Source organism: Silene latifolia, chromosome 11 (assembly GCF_048544455.1).
Source record: "Silene latifolia isolate original U9 population chromosome 11, ASM4854445v1, whole genome shotgun sequence".
In the NCBI taxonomy this organism is placed as follows: domain Eukaryota; kingdom Viridiplantae; phylum Streptophyta; class Magnoliopsida; order Caryophyllales; family Caryophyllaceae; genus Silene; species Silene latifolia.
The window spans coordinates 77624019-77643464 of record NC_133536.1 but is presented as its reverse complement, the minus strand read 5'-3'; the positions used below and the strand labels follow the sequence as shown (position 1 = coordinate 77643464).

General features: G+C 37.6%; 1 protein-coding gene across 1 annotated transcript; it reads right to left on the bottom strand.

The window, feature by feature from the left end:
- Positions 1–926: 926 nt before the first annotated feature.
- On the bottom strand, positions 927–19097 carry LOC141611745 (uncharacterized). The gene is made up of 19 exons (XM_074430357.1): positions 18045–19097; positions 17726–17932; positions 15942–16003; positions 14791–15262; positions 13908–14108; positions 12168–12423; positions 11335–11575; positions 10776–10945; positions 10194–10688; positions 9544–9710; positions 7881–8097; positions 7624–7794; positions 6316–6432; positions 5654–5896; positions 5086–5263; positions 3692–3888; positions 3426–3577; positions 2746–2965; positions 927–1660 (listed from the first exon to the last, which is right to left on the bottom strand). Exons 1-19 carry the CDS (start codon positions 18830–18832, stop codon positions 1349–1351), a joined length of 4866 nt encoding a protein of 1621 aa, XP_074286458.1. The 5' UTR covers positions 18833–19097; the 3' UTR covers positions 927–1348.
- Positions 19098–19446: the final 349 nt, after the last annotated feature.

Here is a 19446-nt window from a genome sequence, read left to right as displayed (position 1 = left end):
ATAAGACCGGGATGGGGTGGGTCGGGTCATTTCGGAAAACGGAAAAAGAAAATTTCTAAACTAATAATCTCGTAAAGACAACCTTCGAAAGAAAAATCATTGCTTTCGGAACTTGTAACTGAGATCTCTGATTAGTAAGTGAGATCTCTGATTAGTCAATGCTTATTATGTATTCCCTTACACACCTATTTTCACCCCATTTGCTTTTGGGAGGTCAAAGTTTTCGAACTTTCATCGTAAATAAGTTGGAAAATAAAAATATTTACACTTATTTTCAGGACATCTTTCACGAAAAAAAATTTCAAGAAAAAAAGTAACATATAGACGTCGAAAAATACGGTCAAAGTGCCGTCTTGGAGACCGCAATAAAGCAAATAGGATGAAAATAGATGTGTGGAGGATGTACAAGTTTCGACTAACCATAACTTCTGAGTTTTGACTATAAGCAAAAAACAATCATTGTTTTTTCAAATTGAAGATCTCATAAAAATATCAAGGTTACCGAATTCGCTCAACCAGGCTGCGAATTGCAAATTAATTCACACGAATTACGAATTACGAATTACGAATTCAAATTACATCGAATTATGGTGTTTGTTTATTATTTAATCGAATTAAGCTCATGTTTGGGAAAATTACATATTGGTATTACGAATTCGAATTGGTCGTATTACGAATTAGATAACCTGAAAAATAAATAGTCAATTAGACAGAAAAAGTTGCGATATTCTGAAACCGTAGCTATGAGTTATTGCTAGTCAGTTATTTTCCACAAAAAGAAAGGGTACAACTAAGAAAATAAATTGTCACCTTATAGTTATCCAGGTTGGTATGAAACGGACTACTCACCTAAACCGAAGAATTACCAGACCGCAAGTATTGTAGCTAGCTCGCGCTCTTGCCTTCATTTGACTTTGAGAAAACAATGAAGAAAATTCAAAGACTAGTATAGACGAACTGACGGAGCAGAAGGCCGTCAACCATCCAAAAATCCACAAAATCATCTGTGGGTTCTTCCGCTGTCTGGTTTACATTATATGTAATAGTTCAAGGGCATAAACAAAAAAAAAACATTGTTAAGTTCCAGTACTCCACAACTTTTAGTGTCTTAGAACATTTTCTAGGTATATTGGCAATAAACCAAGCTGTGGTTCACTTTTGCTAAATTAGTTTCCTTTACCTGGACGGACTTTTATCCTCTTCCGCCACGAAAAGTCGTATAAATCAATTGAACCTATTACTACATTTTACAACAAATTCAGAGGGAAACAACGTTGCCAATATGCTTCCCTTCTGAAATTTAGGGATAACCTAAGACAAAAGGGCCCTGAATAACAAGATATAGAAGTCATGTTCTAGATTGGCCTAATCTTCTTTCTGCAGCTATTGCAGCAGCCACTGAAGGCGGCAAATGTGTTAAACTTTCGGTTTGGGCATTGCTGTTGGTCGTATTTCTGAGTTGTGCGTCATTGTTTGTTAAACTTGCGGTTTGTTTTTCCCAATCACCGGGGCTTGTAGGAGGCACAGCAGCAAAAAGGGATTCGACATCTTTAACAGTTAAAACAGGTTGATCTTGATTCTTTTTGTTGCCACTGATGAATGAGCTGGAATTTCTGCTCTTGTTTAGTTTGTAAAGGCTTTCTTCTACTGTGTCCTTCACCTGTCCGGCGGAGGAAATGAGAGATGAAAAATGGAAATGCAGCATGCCATTTCAAAAGACAGAAAGAGAGGAAAGGGCTTGGAAACCATGTTCTTGGTGCCACATAGAAAGGAAAACAAAATTATCGACTTTTTCGTTGTTGCTCATTCATGTACAAAATTTACTCTTTCATAGACTTTTTGCCATTATTTTTCCACACTTACCCTTGTGTTCTAAGAGGGGAAAAACAATCTCTTTCTCTCATGCCCTCAAAGTTAATCAAATCGGATTGTACCAAACAAAAATTAATCAAATCTAAATCAAATTACTTTATAATTGATCTTACTGCACATATTGCTCAACTAATGATTCCAAATGGTCGAATAATGCATCAACCACAATTTGCACCCTTTACTGTGAGATCAACAATTTAATATCATGTCTAAAGTGAGGCGAGGAGATTTGATGTATTGAACCGTCTCCTGGTGTAAAGCACGAGATCAATGTTTTTTGGATGACCTATCAGGAAAATTGTATCATCAATTGACTCCTACTTTATGATAATATGAAGTGTAGATGGTTTAGGGACTGGTGGTTGCGGGAAATATAAATAAGAGTGCATCGATTCAGCGGGTAATATAAATAAGAGTGGTGGTTGCGGAGGGATCGTGCGAAGGGAGGACGTGGTGGTGATGGGTGGGGGAAGGGCGGTGGCTGGGTTGTGGACTGGTGGCGGCAGTGAGGTGGTTAGGGACTTAGGGATGAAGGGATGAAGGGAGTAAGTTGCAATTGAATGTATGTGTGTTGAAATGAGAAGGGTAAATTGGTCATTCACGTCCATGAAAGAGTAAAACTCGTACATGAATGAGCACCACCCTACTTTTTATGTCCATAAATTAAAATTCACTTTTATCTTCCCTATTTCGTGTGTTATTTCTGGTAATTATGATTTATGACGTCTCAAATTTACTCAACTTGCATTTTCATCCACATCTTAGTGTAGTCCTAAATCTTGTGCAAACGGAACTCGTTTGTTAAATCATGGACGGAGAAAGTAATGGAATATGGACAATTTTCATTAGGAGCCAACAAGAAATAGGACACACCATAAAGCGATGAATGAGGGTTTCCTTAGTCTGGCCAATGCGGTGGACGCGACTGATAGCTTGAGCTTCAACAGCTGGATTGAGTAGAGGCTCAACAAGAACAACATGCTGTGCTTCCAGGAGGTTTAGCCCATTGGCTCCATGCTGAACTAACAAAAGTAACACTTGCACAAACTTGTCCTCTCCTTTGAAAATGCTGAGTGCAGTTTGTGATCTTCTCCTGCATACAAACATCGCTCACTTGTTGATTGACAACTTGATATGGACATCAGAAGACGGGTTTCAGGAGGTTGGGTGGTATGCAAACTCTAAACTTTCCCATAACAGCTGAACTAAAGGATGGAGTATAATCTTTGTTAACAAGTTGTAACTATTGTATATTGTACTTAAATAAGAGTCAAAACTGATTATAAAAGCTAAAGGAGACTATAATGGGACAAATGGTAACCTAAGTCACCCAACCTTTCGAAGTTATCTCATTCAACAGATTAATTCAACTATAACAAAAAGAAGTCAACAACCCCAGTGGTTTAAAAGGCTTCCGCCCATGGCTGGTTAAGGGGGGTCGGAAAGATAATCACAGCTCTGCCATTGTGTTTTTTCAACCAAAGAGAGAGTGTTTACAAAAATTGTGTAATAATATGCCAAATAGACCAAAAAATTTGAATCGGACATTATACCTTCCACCTTTCATCCGAACATAGCTAATTTCATTTGCAACAAACGCATGCTCCAGCACATCAAGAACATCATTCCAACTTGAGAAAACCAGAACTTTAGCCTTCTGATCTGTTGATTTTATCCAAAGGATCCTCCTTGTGATGGCCTCGATCTACACAAAAAATTACCACTTACATCTTTAACAGATAGTGGTTGCCACTGACTCTAGGCAGAAAATGAAAAAGAGTGGCACTATTAATAAAAAATAATCCACATGGATCATTACCTTTGTCCCGTAAGATCCTCGAACGGATACAGAAGCCTCAAGGTTTTCATCTCTAACAATTTGAGATATATTCGGACTATCATCAGCAAAAGCGATACTTTCGTAATCGGAACGTTGTCGGCACGTTGGGCAGATTACCCAGTTATCTTGTTGGTTTTTACTGTGACCCACATTCCTCTCACTGATTGCAAACAAACCTGCACCAATAAACTTAAATAAATGTCCCACAACCAGAAGTCAAAGAGACGGTCGATTTCTCAAAGCAATTTCTCAAATCTAAATAGAGTTGCATAAAATTGGGGTGCGAAAAATAAATTTGTATTCTTTGAACATAAAAAAAGCCTGGCCAACAGTAACAAGCCTAGGCGCAGCACCGCATTGATCACTCTCTAAATAGTGGCGGATCTTGATCGTGTTTTTAGGGGGGCCATTGTCGCAAACCAATAAAACTTAGTACGGAGTATAATTTATGGTACTTTATGAATGTAAAGTCATCTGGCTAAGATAATAAGATATATAATAGTATAGTATTACAAGGACTTGGCAACAAAATAGATACCACTAGCTTAAGTTGAAAATATTGGATAAATTGTCGCCTCCTAGTATTTTTTTACCTAATATCAAACTGAAATGATATAGGACAAGAATTGTTGGTATACCAGTAGGTGGACATTTGATAATAGTTCGTCTCCTGCAAGATGGTCTTACATTAATATAATGTGAGACGGTCTTACATACTATAATGTGAGACCGGCCAAGTGAAATATTCACTCCATTACCCATAAACCCACTAGGAACTTATCTCAAAGTCACAACTACAAAATACCCATTGGGTGTTCAATTTTATGATAATCATATGATTAAACCGTCTAATTCTAGAATTACTATTTACAATTATAAAACTATATTTTTAGTACATGTCCAATAAGACAACACCTCTAGATTTCTGATAATAGATAACAGCTAAAGATCAATGCGAAAACTCCAAGGTCGCATAACCCATGTGCCACAAGGCCCACAAAAGCAGCTGATATCGTTTTCCGCACATTACCAAAACTGCAGTTAATTAGTGGAATACAATAGGGCTTTTCGCCCAAAGCATTTGAACAATGCGATTGGGCCGAGATCAGCAGCCTGCTCACATGAGTGAAGATCTGCCGTTGTCTGTAAATGTTTGAAGGCTATGTAGACCACATTATGAGGCATATCAATTATAATGCCAACCACCGGTTGGGAGAACAAGGCTTAACTGACATTTAATAGCAGTATATAGATTTGTTTAATGCATAATGTCAGATTTAGAAAGGGAAAAAAAAAGATATTGCCATCAAAGTATTGACATTTTGAAGCTCTATCGCCATGTAATACTACAATCATTATATTAGGGAACTCACATTTGCAGCAAGTTACATGGCCACACTGAAAGACCATCCTTTGATTTTGGAGAGTTTCCTGACATATAGGACACATGTCCACTGCCGTTTTGACACTAATTTCATTCTTCTCGAGAGAGTCCAGTGGAACAGCTGCCTCACTCGATAAATTTGTTTTATGTTTTGATATTACAAGACCCTGTAAAGAAAGAGAGGTTCAAAATTAGAATATGCTACAAAAATATATTGTTGCAGAACTCTTGTGAAAGATTTGCATGGATACAAATTGCTTCAGATAAAAATAAAAAAAAAATAAAAATGTTGCATGAGGAGTAAATTATAAAATAGAATATACGGGGTAGAAGACAACTAACTGTAATACACCAAAGATTACAAATAAGAGATTGGTCATGACAGAAAGACATTAGCATCCACATTTCAAACTAGTAAACAACAAGAAACGCATATAAGTTCATAAAGACAGACAATACCATTTGGCATGATCGACTGAACCATCATGGTGGTTTAAAAATTCAGACACACTCTGTATTCTGTAAGCTAAAAAATATTATAAATAACAAAAGCGTACCTGCAAATATCGAAGTTTTCCTCTTATCCGTGATAAAGTTGCCAAAGATATAAATTTTTCACTAGAATTTTCAATGCTAGCAACATCAAGCTCTTCAAGGCTTAAAGCATCAATGCTTTTATCCTCATCATTCTCCTTTAACCGTAGCCTTGAAGTTGCCATCTTAATTTCATCATGTGCAAGAAGAAGCTGAGCTTGAACAGTAGCCAGTGATCGTGCATGAGCATATTCCTTCCTCATTCCCTAAACCATTGAGATTAAATAATTACCATAGGAACAATCACAAAATAGAGCCAAGGGAGTCACAAAAAATGTATAATGTCTTTGTTTAAAAAAAAAATACAAGAATTCAGAAAAAGAATTTACATGAAATAGTTATTAAAAACATAATCATGATAACTAGGGATGTTATCTATATTAAAAAAAAAAAAAAAAAAAAATTAAAGTGAAGATACATAATTGCACTAGTATGATGAAAACCACAAAAAACTAATTGCGCGTGATTCTAAAGCCCAAAAAACAAAAAAAAACAATCAAGAGAGAGTGCCAGGGTAATTGACACAAACTTAATTGACTTGAATTGCCTTCAAAGGTTGGAACAAAAATCAATTATTAAGAAAGGCAAAATGGTTGAGTAGATGCCAGCAATTAAGTAGTCATACCTCAAGAAGAACTAGGTGACTGTTTGCTTCGGCTACACCTTGTCTTCCTAATTGCGCTTTAAAATAGCTCCTTATAACACCTAGGATTATTTCCAGCTCAGAGGGGGATCTTGAAACCTAAGAAACATATAAAGAAAAATTCATGAGCAAGATGTACTGTGATGTAGACATGTAGTATGAACAGATCAAATTACACAAATTTATCTATAATATTTTATCCGCTAGAAAATAAAAATGGCATAGAAAGGATGAAAGAACAACGAGGAGGAAAATCATAGAACCAGAAACCAAGAAGGTGTTCAGACCACATTCCTCATGATTGGCCTTAAATTTAAAATTCTCATGTTGCCTACACAAATACTTCCTCTCTTCAAATCCAAAACCCAATAAATTCAAATTTTCTCTCACGAGAAAGTGGGACCCAAGTGTTTGAATTTGAAGGGAAGGAGTATTGACTACTAGAGAGAACTTAACTGATCTTAGGGACTGTATGGTAAAGTGAAGAGAAAGGGGTGGAATCAAGAAAGACATGGAAGGAAAGCAAAAGAAAGCTTTCCAATTACCCACAACATTGGCCCATTAATTCAGATCCTTAATTCCCTCAGGGTCTGGGTCTCTAGGATGGACGCGAAGAGCCTTTTGGGTTACGATAGAGGATTTTTAGGAGGAAATGATAAATCACAACCGAACATCCAGAAAAGGTACATTCTCAGGAATTACACTGCTCCAGAGAATGTCTATTATATTGAGCTTACATCCCTAAACTATCTCACGACCTTTAAAAATCAGACAAGCAGAGCATCACCATATAAAAGTAACCAAAAAATTACATGAAGCATACATGGCAAGGCAGGTATACAATATTAGCCAATGCCTCCAAGGCTCTTGCCTGTAGTTGGGTAAGGAGCGGGAGGATATACACAGTCTTTACCCCCGCCCATAGAGATTAGAGAACAAGGAGGCTATATCGGATCGCCTGGAATGATAATCGTGCACAGATATGTATCAAATGATGGCTACACTATATAAGAAGGCACACAATTTAGCGAGTCATTTTACTTTATTCCAGAGTATTTCAAAGCCAAAAAATAGCGAGATTTTGCCTTCATTGGAAAGTGGCAAGGAATTCAACATAACATTTCCCTTTTACCAGACACTGTCGAATTCTGTCGGGGGCACTATTTGTAAATGTCACACTTTGCCTTCATTGGAAAGTGGCAAGGAATGCAAAGTGGGCACTATTTGTAAATGTCTTTTGGTGTGTATTTTGTCGAGGTCGCGGGGAGAGGGGGGGGGGCGGCGGCTCACCACTAGCATTTTCCCAACATCCCTTTTACCAGACACTGTCGAATTCTGTTGTAGATTTGACATGAAAGTATTCCTTTCTATGTTTCTTTTTTGTAGCTCTAATGCCTCCTCAGCAGACTCTATAACTCCTCCATCGTTGCGTTGTTTGAGAAAGAGCCTAGCCTCATAAGCCTATGACATCAAAGGTATAACAAATTAGGAAATTCGCCACGAGCAGAAATGCATTCTCAAAAACATTAGAGAAGTGTAAGACAGACCTGGAATGATTTATTCAGTTCACAGTGAACACATAAAGGACCATCCCTGTTGAGAAAGCAACCCGAACAGTCTCGTACGCATGCAATATCTTCATCTCTTGGGTTCTCCATCCGCTGATCAATTTCCAGCAGATTATCTAATACCTTTTTACGAGAAGCTTCTAATAAATCCATGCCCGTTTGAATATAGTATTTAAGTGAACTAATAGACTGGAATCTGAAAGGAGATCAAAGAGATTGATTAAAAGATATGAAGAATAAAATAACTTTCCCTGATAAATGAAACATTCAAGTCACTAGTAATAACTGTAAGCTAATAATTGGCTATCATTTCAACCAGAATAAAGCAGGAAGAAATTTTTTTGAATTATTTACGTGAATAAGAAAGCATTGAAAAGGAAAGAAAAGTAGGATCTCATCAGAACACCCTCACGTAATAAACATTATGCTACTCATGTTCCTTCAACATTTGTAGACCCTCATACTATGTTACTCTGGCTTGGGAAGTCGGACTTGAGTACGTAAATATCCAAGGGTCTGACGCCAACATGACTAAAATTTTGAGACAGGAGGAGGAGGAGGAGGGGGGTATCCTAAAATGAGGATATGGGTGAGGAGACACGTTTTCAAGGCAAAAAATACACTTCTAAATTGGAAATATTCCAATTTTTTTGAGTATACTGAAAAGAAGACTTAAAATCATGAATATAATACTAAAATGCCATATACCTCCCTTCCTCTACTTTCGAGGTGCAAGCCTCAGTAATTCAGCTCTCCTATGAGAAGTGTCGGACTAATAAGTGTCAGAGAGAGAATCCATACCCATATCTATGTTGTGTCATATCTGACACGGTTACGATCCTAAAAGTGAGGAGTCAAAGTAACATAGCTTACAAATCATGGGATACATAATAATCTTGAAACAGCTATATGCTAACAAGGATCTCATGAAAGCAAGTATTCATATTAGACTTCCATCCCAAATTTAATGTCCTTGGTTGGCTTTGATGGTCAACCAGTGTCAACTGTGACCATTAAGTTCTCCAAATGTAAGTTAATATACAATGTAAAATTTGTCATGTTTGATTCCAAAACAACTATTTTTCAAGTTATAACTGTGAACAATTATAATTGCGCCAAAGATTTTATACTCTTTGGTTTTGGATTATGATGAAATAAAGCCAAATGGCTCACTAAGTGCTGCTCTTCTTTCTGTCATGTAGCAGTCCTTCGATGCATTTCTCGACGTATTTTTCATCAAGGTCATTCGAAAACAATCTCTTTGTGTTGCTAACGGAAGTGTAAGACTGCTTACATCTGACCCCACCTCACCCCGCAATTTGCGGGAGCCATTGAGGCATTGGGGTAATGTTGTTGTAATTGTGAATAACTTCTAACTATTGTCTATCATGGGACATTACCACCGGTCAAAGTCAACATCATCTGACCTTCAAAGTTCGATGAGGGCAATATAATCGGATTCGAAGCAGTAACAAGGATCACGAGTCACGATAACCATTGAAGCTCAGATGTCAAAGATAATACAAATCCTAAAAGTGTAAAAGGCTTGAGACTAGATGTTACACGCAGGAATTAGCATTAACATTCTAATGCAGGCATGCAGCAACATTTAGACAACACAAAATAACAGCCTATTACTGACCGTGAAGCAATTCGCGATGCTTTGGAGATGGTCTTGTTTGGCAAAACTGCATCTTCAATCTTCTGCGACAACTCCCTTGAAGCTTCTCTATTGTGCTCAATATGTCCAAGAGCTTCCAGCCACCATACTCCATTCTTGAAATTCTCATCACTCAACGACTCACATACCTTTGGCAACCAAGAGTTAAAAAACCCAACAATAATCAGAAGAGAAAACTTGTACTTCTCACGAGTACAATTACACTATATATTCATACACAATCTCTAAAGTATAAGCAGAGGAAGTTGAACACATAGAAACTATTTATGGGTGAGCCATAATGAATATAGCGTCATAAATCGCATCTCTACTGACTGTTACTTCACAAAACCAAGAGTATGGAGACAGTTTACTAGGTCACTTTGATTTTACTAAATCATAATCCAAAACCAAACAATACTGAGTCTTTGACACTCAATGGGAAATGGGATATTAAGGGTACAAATGTTCATAAAAATTACCAGGTTCAAGTTTCCGAAAAGTTCTAGTTAGAAATGTCATAGCATGATTCTTGTGGATTAGGGATGTAGAACAGAGGATAAGCAGGAAGTAGTCAATGAAAAATGCATAACTAGGGTTTCTCATTACAAACTGAAAGCTGAATAGGTCACCTGAGTATATGACTTCTGGAACTCCTCTTGAGCGAGGGACAACCTTGCATAGAATGCAGACAAGTACTTGTGCTTCATACTACCACAAATTCTAATCAAATTTTCAACATGTATAGTTTGAGGCTCTATATCGCAAACTTTCTGCTCTTTCAGCTCGTTCTTCATGAGGGCACCAGATTCACTGGTATCAGTCATTTGGAAAAGTGTGTGCTCAAAAATTCCACTTAATTGTCCTTTCAATAATGATTTCATGGACAAAGAATTTGAAGCTGATTTAAGAATCTCAGCAAGATTATGATGTATATGAATATTTAACAAAGGGTCTAAACGGAAATCTTCAGAATGTTCTTCCGCTAACGCTAACCCTTCTTTGTATAAAGATGCTGCATTAGTTGGTTCGCCTCGAAGTATAGCTATTCCTGCAAGCCCATTCAATGAGGAAACAACTTTCCTTAACGCTTCCTCTCCCTCCAGTTTCGTCTTACTTATAAGAACCTATTAGATGAAAGAACCTCTGTCAAAAATTCACAGATAACAAGTCAATTTTCCCAAGTATAACTAGTTTAGTTGCAGAAAGTGCACCGATAACACTTCTTCCATGGTCAAGGGAGAGTGTTGGAGAGAGCGAAGCCCAGATCCTCCTACTTGAGGATGACAACATGCTTGACGAAGTTTCAGAAGTGAGTTCAGAAGCTTCTCTGCCTCCAAATGGGTGATAAAAGGATCGGGCATGGAATCAGAAAATTTGGAACCTGAAAAAGCGATGAGACCTCAGCATCAGTCATTATACTACCTCTCTCCTCAGAAACAGATGTATGACCGCTTAAGTTATGCATTAGGTCTAAGTTTTCAAAAGGCACAACGCGCCCTGAGGCAATGCTCTATTCTGGATTTTGAGGAGGTTTAACATGTACACAAATAATGCCAGGTATAATGGGGCAAAAGGACGGGATTAATAAAAGAACTCGAAGAAAAAACATGGTAATTGCATAATGCATAGTAGTGTCTGCTGCTAGCTATGCCTTCTGCAGAAAGCATCTAAGAAAACCCCAATGCATTTTGGCTACTGGCTACTACCTTAGTGACCTTGAGCTAAGCAAACTTTTTCAAACTAAGATAGAGGTTCAGAAAATTCCATGACCTGGGTCTTTAGTGTTCAGAATATCATTTTTGAATCTTCTAACAACTTCATGAGCAACATCCACACAAGATTCATGTTGCCTCTGGTAGAAGTGCTCCTCAACTTTAGAGAAAGAAAGCCAAGAGACATGTTCCTCCTGTGCAGGAAGCTGAAGCTCATCAGCAACGTGTGATTTTGAGGAACGCCACATCAGTTGTCTGAATAACTGATGCGTGAATGCAACAGATGCTATATCCCTGCGCTGCAGAAGGTAAAGGGGTCAGATAGGCAAACAAAATATTAAACATCGTCAGATAATGCAAGTAAAATTGATAAAGGCTACTTCCCATACGAACAAAATGGTATGGGGCTAATAACAGCAAGAACAAAGTCAAAAGATACAAAGGAGACGGTAATACACCAATAGCAATTTTTCAAGTAATATCCAGGGGACATATAAATCCATATTAATATGTAACACTACTATATTCACTACGGCTCATCCAGAAATAGCCTCTCTACAACATTGGGATAAGGCAACGTACACCTCCCTCCACTCCCTCCTACCCTTCTTTAGGCATGAGCCTTTAAGCAAATTTTTTTTAGTTCAATAACATATAAGAGTTACTTTTTGGATGTTTTAAATAATTTACACATGACGGTAAGCTCACATGCACTCACTCTCTCCCTTTCTCCTCCCGACTCCCATTGAGAAATTATCCAAGGATGTTGTAGAAATTCTCGAGCCAACAACCCTAATTTATATCAATAAATTGTAAAGTAATCACATGATCAATATTTAAGCAACATACTTCAACCATCTAACTTCATAAAATATGCATTGAAAACAGTACCTCATATGGCTCTCTTATAACTTCTGTCCACCGCCTAAACACGTCAAATGGACTTGCTTTAAGGAATCTGAGAAGATAGTATAAATCATCCAACTTTCTTTGTACAGGAGTCCCAGTTATACACCAACGATGCCTTGTGTGCAGACGTAATGCCATCTCTGTTGCAGGAGCAACATTACTCTCCACCATTTGAGCCTCGTCTAAGCAAACTCTCCACCAAGATATTCGAGTTAGAAGGGTAGGAACCACAGGGTACCTGTAAAGATGTGAAGAGTGCGCAATTATAAAATGGTATGGAGAATTCTGTATATACTTAAAATAAAGTCGCTACCAGCCTAATCTAAACTTTGACCCACATTATACCATCCGTGACATCTACACATCCGAAATATATGTAATGAATTGATGCAAACAAAAAACATATCCCCTTTAAGAGGATAACAAAATACTTCCTTTACTTGAAGACCTATTCAAGGAGAACACCCAACAGCCCCAACCACCAGAAAGAATGTCTTCAGCCTCAGATAACAACAAAATAAATCAAGCGAATCACCCAATTATTGTCGAATTCTAATCTAGTTATCTTTCAATACCTGGGTCATTCAGCTACCTTTCCAACCAAGGTTCTCTAAGAATGAACCCTTTACCATTATTATACTTGGGAAGCAATTCTTATTTCATACACGCTGTCTTATGTAAAATCGTCTTACTGTAATTTGCTGCAAGGCCACTTTACATAGATTAAAGAGAGCCCTTCATATATTATTAGTCACTTTTTTAGGTAGTGATCCTTAATTTACGAGACCATTTTAACGTTGACACCCATCCTTTTAGTTAGTGGCACCTTTCTTTTCATTAATGGCCATTTGACCATGGTAAGTGACCCGTTTAGCTTCAATTGTGAGGTGCTCTGTCAGCCTGCCACAAATTAAGGTAAAATCGTTCTAAAGACAAGGCTACCAATCATATACCCCATCAATTACCCCTAGTCGAGTGGGAGCCTCATTTGAGGAATAGAAGTAATGCTAACGGTAACTGTATGCCCTCCAAATATTAGTAGAAATTAGCACGGTCCTAGTCAAAGGGATGTGCCTCGTAGACACGAGGCAAAGCGTTTTTGCAGACAAATTTGTATTTCCAAAATAAAAATTTGTGTGACAATTCCCTTTTCGCATTCTTAAAGAGCTCTAACATGTCAAGGAGTAAAACCTATAGATAATGTGGTAAAGGAAGGACATTAAAAGAAAAAGACAAAAAAACAATAAGAAAAAACAATAATGAATTAGTAAACTGTTCACAGAGGCTTAACCCCCCTTATGTAAAGGGTTCACAGAGGCGCTTAGAGTAGTGCCTAACTGAGCGTCTGAGCCTAGGGCTTAAGCGCGCCCATGCCCGCTTTTTAAAACTAAGTTTTCAAAAGCACCCTTAAATGACCTTTTCACGCAGGAAGGGGAACAGAAATAGACACGAAAATTATTAAGCAAAAGATTATCTAAAAATCTGCCAAAAAATCTATAGGAAGCCCATTATAAAAGCAGGGAATGAAGAAATAGTACCGAGGGTGGAAACAAATTATCGCTTTTATATATTTTTCTTCAAAATTAATGGATAACCATCATCAGTCCAGAGCAAAAAAGTTATCATATCATGGTAAGGAAAAATGAAAGCAAGTAGTTCAAGCTGCAATAATATCAATACTAATAGAAAAGAATTTGAGAATTAGAGAAATATGAGCAAAACCTTTTTTCATATCTCATTAAGCGACGGTCACCTTCATGCCTCTCTGAGTCATGAGAAAGATCATCTTTTAGTACGTCGTATGTTGTCAGCACAATATCAGCAGATGCAAGTTCATTGATATCCATGGCAGGAGAATTCCCTAGAGAAATGTCCCTCACACCCTCGTAGACACAAGTTTTTAAGGAGCCTGGCTTTGTGTGACTAAGTGCAAAATAATCAAAATTGGTTAAACAATAAATTAAAGGTAGCAAACATACGTTAAGTCAACTAAAATTATTATCAGATGCATTTTGTAGAAAAACTACCGCAAAAACACTAATGAAAGACGGAAAAGATATGTAGATAGCTGAATGACTAGTAAGAAATCAAAGAAGAGAGCTCCCAAAATCTGGCACTACAAGTATCACGATCACAAAGTGAGGTGGATTCGGACGTATTGCCAAAATAGAATACATAATGAAAAAAATATTGGGCGGAATATGTCAGCACTTTATGATGTTGTAATAGGATAGCTTTTGATTGACTCTTGAAAATCTTAAGCCCTTCCCCGTACTTTCACTTTCTCTTCTCACTCCAATCCTATGTTACTTCGACTCAGCTGCAAGTGTTGGACACGGGTCAAAATGTCCGATGTTTTTGGCGTAAAATGATGTGTTGAAGTATCTGACATGTTAGTATTCTGGGGTCTTCGATACTCAACACGCAGTCAAGCTGAAGTGTCAAAGTAAAGAAGCTCCACTCAAGCTGAAGTGTCAAAGTAAAGAAGCTCCACTCTCCCCACCTCTCTGCCTCCCTTAGCTCTCTCAATTGGTCACCAGCTTAATGTAGATGCTAAAGCAAAAGTCAAAACGATTAAGGGTAGAACATAGCTAAAAATTTATACCGAAGTATTTCAGCATGCCACTGAGGCAGTATAGGTGCAGGACACACAATAAGAGTTGCTCCAGACTCAACTGCAGATCCAGTGGCTTGCATCAGCTCGGAACATAGTTGGCAGACATGTTCACCTTCCATCATAATTATGTGGTCAGCACTTTTCTTCTGTTTTCTGCGGTCAAGCTGCTGCCCGTTACGAGCTCCTTTAAGCTTTTTTCTAGGTGAATAACCAACACACTCTGCATGCTGCCATGCATCACAGACATCACACTGAACCCACAATCCTTTATATCTGTAGCTTTCCGTGAGGGCCCCACAAATACATTCAACACGTTCTCTTTTCACTCTTTTAAGGCTGATTTTCTCTAGTAGGCAACTATCTGACGTGCTTTCAGAAGAACTGGAGTCCTCAGATGACGACTTACGGTGAGCAAGAACACATGCAAGAAGCTCAACAGTCTTCCCCAAGCCCATCTCATCTGCAATATTTAGAAAGGATAGTAGTCAAAGCAGGTTAACCTAAAAGAAAAATGATACTTCAAACATGTTAGATCTACAATTAAATGATACTGAGGGGGTTAGGCAACTAAGATTTGCACAGACGCAGCGCTTTTGAATGGAACTCGTGAATAGTGACTGCTTGGGTACCACCTCTTTACAGACCATTTGCCAACCTTACACTCCTTCCAACCCCTTATATTGTCTTCATTTGACTTAAGTAGTCAAACAATGCCAACTTTGAGCCATATGTTATCCCAATATACAATAGTTGCAACATTTTTAAACTGATAATACGAAAAAGTTGCTCAAATCACATGACAAAATTTACGTTGTAGTCTATGTATATATCGAGAAACCAATGATAGGTTAAGAGACAGGTACGCCAAACACCCAAACCAAAGAAAGTTTTCGCATTTGATGCGAAAAAGGAGTCTGTAATAACAATTTCCTAATATCAAGCAAAGGAAATTCTAAAACAATTTCCTAATATCCAACAAAAGTCAAATCAATAGATGCTACGTAAAATTAGAATATTATTTGGCCTTATCAGCTACATTTCATAGTACCCCTAGATAGGCCGTTTTCATTGAACACCACCCAGGTGATGGTATATATGTTCATAAGAACAAGGCCAAAATTTAAAGAAGAGATGCTCACCGGCAAGGATACCACCAGAGACATATGAAGAGGGGATGTCCTGATACAAGGAGACAGACCCACTGGCAAAAAGAAATAATAGGACGAGTTAAGAATGTGGAAGGTAAAAAAATCTCATTTTATCTGATAGCTAATTTTTCACATTAAATTTGTGGATAATATACGTAGTTTTCAGTGTACATGCAACCTCCTTAGCCCACAATTTGCGGAAACTCTCGAGAGATTGGGGTAGTGTTATTGGATTTCAAATTTCCTTAAGATAGCATTTGGGAACATGCATTTGATTTCAAAGTATGGAATAAAATTTTGGAAACTGATATTGGAGATTCAATTTCAAATTTCCTGTTTGGGAAACACACAGAATTCAGAATTTGGATTTCAAATTTATTATATTGATGAAAAAACAAATCCAACATTCATACTTTGCACAGCAATTAGCATACTCAAACCCCATATGTAAGACACCAAACTGCTCAGGAGGAAAAAAATGAGTGTGTAGTTTGCATATTTGACTTCAAAGGGGAATGAGGGAAACATATTTGAGGAAGGACTAGGAATAGAAGCCATTGATCAAAGTTGAAGCTTGACTGTATTTCCAAATGTCAGGTATCGAGGTGTCATTTTGTTTTAGCAAGATTTATGAAGGATAGGAATTTGATTGGATTTGAGCCAAATACAAATCTATGTTCTTTGGATTGCCAAACACAATGAATTTGACCCAAATCTTGAATTGAAAATGAAATAACCATACAGGCCATAACAGTGTCTTCAATTATTGAATATTTTCCATTTCTAGAGCTGCCAAAGATTTACTATTATTCGGCAAAGCACAATGGTTCACTAAACGATATGCGCTTCTTATTTTTGTAAAGTAAAGTCGCTTATCGCAAACTGGACGTAATTTTAATTATGAATCATCTGAAACAAACTTAGGGGTAAGGCTACCTACATTTGAAATACCTTACCACGTCACGGGTGAAAGCCTTTGAGGCAATAAGGTGTTCGCCCGACCAAACCTTGTAGATCAGTTAGCGGTTGGCTATGGTTGTTGTCTGTGAATATTGAATCTCACATCTTTCCATCCATTCTCTACATATAACTTGGATCTTTTTAAATGAAGTCCGGTGGACAACAGTGTGGTTGACTCTACCTGTCTATGTGAGGTTTTTAAAATGTACGGCCTACTATGGGTGGTGCCCCGACAGAACTGGAAAATTTTCGTAGAAGCATCCAAACACTTTCACAATACATACACACTTTATATACATATACCTCTATTTCCCAAACTTTCATCCACTTCACAAACAGACCTAACGAAGCCAGAAAAGTGGCTTTGTCAAGTTACAATATTGAGAATTCTTTCCAATCCGGAAAAAGGCCCGTGGAAGCCAAGCAGATGCACAATAAAGAGACAAGCAGACGAAAAACAAAAAACAAACTATGCGAAGAAAGGAACATGAGTTGTCACATAAATTCTTGGGCAAGAGATTAACAAGATAATAATTATACAAGGAAACATTTTAATGAGAGTAAAGTGAACAAGTAATTTGATATGCTTCTATAACCTGCTACATGCAAGGACATGCAGAATCAATATATGTGCGTGATTCTTTTGCATGAGACCTTTGTATGGTAAATGCGTTAACTTCTGAAATACCAATATTCTACCCACTTCCATGCCAACTGAATCACTGAATTACCTTTCTTAATCCTACACCTTTTACACTTGAAGTAAGAGAAAAATTCCTTCTTTTATAGCTCATGCAAATGTTTTCAGAATATACCTAAATGGGTTGTAGAACATTCTGGAACTCGACTCAAGGAAATTCACAACCACGCATAGAGGAGAACAGGAAACATCTTGCTCCACCATGGCCGAGTCCTGCAAAGCACGTTTCTCACGCGAAACCATCCAATAAGCAGCACGTCGCTGATATGGTCTAAGCTCAGTAATCAAGTCAAGCAACTCAATACTAAGCATTGGACAATCTCTACAAAGAAATGAATACAAAACATAAGCCTAACATAGTAATAAATAATCAACTAAAGCACAGATATTTGCCAAATTAATACATCACTGAAAAGAGCAGAAACTCTACTCACTTTGATCGCTTAATGGCTTCATAGAATCTACTGACATCGAACTTGGAAGCTGTAGAACCACCATCATCTCCTTCTCCAACCAAATAAATATCCATTTCAAGCGACAAATGAAACCCATATCTAACCTCAGAAGTGGTGACCTCAGGCCTAACCCAAGCCATAACACTCATCATGCTCTTCTTCCATGGCTGCCTAACATTATCAAGCAGTGACTCACATGCATCAAATGCAGACTGAAGTATTTCCACCCTAAATCGAACCGAGGAAACATCCTTAGATAACCTAACACTCAAAACTGGCCTTAATGTCAAGAATTTCAAACTAACTAGATGAGCTAACCCAGAAACACCCTCATCAGTCCCATCAAACTGCCCAGCAAACACCACATCACAGATTTCAACTTCATCAACTACCCTTTTCTTCAAACATTCCAGATAAACATTATCTGATGAAATAACAGGCCAATGACCCAACTTCATCCTACCCAAATGTTCAACAACATTGCATAATCTAAACCTAAAGCTAAATTCATCATCATTCAATTCAACCCCAATAAACTCATCAGTAATACTTAAATTAGTAAGCACAATTTCAGATATATCTCTATGAATAGTAATTTCCACCCAATTAGTTTGATGAACATGAACAAAAAAGGGATTATCTGAGGTTAATTCACATTCAGGGACAGGATTATGAACTGGGTTTTCAAGAATTTTACCAGAAAGATCAATGCTTTCATTTTGTAGGATGAATCCAGCGCGCCGAGGTTTCTGTTTCTTCCTACCCATACTCTTAATTTACCATTTACCATATATTTACCACAGTCAATTAAAACTTAGGAATTTGTATATAATTCCCAGAAAGATTGCAACTTTATCAATAATTTTGAAACATTGAGTGCAAGAACAAGATGATGAGACAAGGTTGAAGACAGTGTGAAAATTTGAAGAGGTGAAGTAAAGGAAAGAGAGAGGTGTAGGGTGATATGATTGAGGTTCCGAGTTTTTTTTTTTTTTTTTGACAACAATAATGATATTCAGTTACATGTTACCCATTTTCAAAAGGGCGGGCACGGAAACACGCTAAACTACTCGACATCCAACTACTCAAACTAAACTGTGATGTAGACTAGAGAGAAACACCATGACGACATTTCTTGAAAGGTGGATAGTACTCGTCGAACTGAAACGGATAATCTTCGCACCTCTTAGTCTTCCTAACTGCATTAGAAATCCTAGTGTACCTGCAAGAAAAAGATGAACGGGTGATAGAGATCGAAGCTCTTTTCTTCAAACTATTAGTGGCCCGAGGCACTTGGCCACGAGCAAAGAAACGGTGGTCTTTCTGGCGGACCTGCTCCCTCGAATGCGTCCTAACTGCTTCAAATTTAAATTGGACTATA

Coding starts and splice junctions, on each gene's coding strand:
- LOC141611745 (XM_074430357.1), bottom strand. CDS start 18,832: ATGGGTAGGAAGAAACAGAAACCTCGGCGCGCTGGATTCATCCTACAA. Junction 12,424..13,907: donor TTAATGAGATATGAAAAAAG/GTTTTGCTCATA, acceptor ACATCTTTACAG/GTACCCTGTGGTTCCTACCC. Junction 9,711..10,193: donor TCCAGAAGTCATATACTCAG/GTGACCTATTCA, acceptor TGGTTGCCAAAG/GTATGTGAGTCGTTGAGTGA.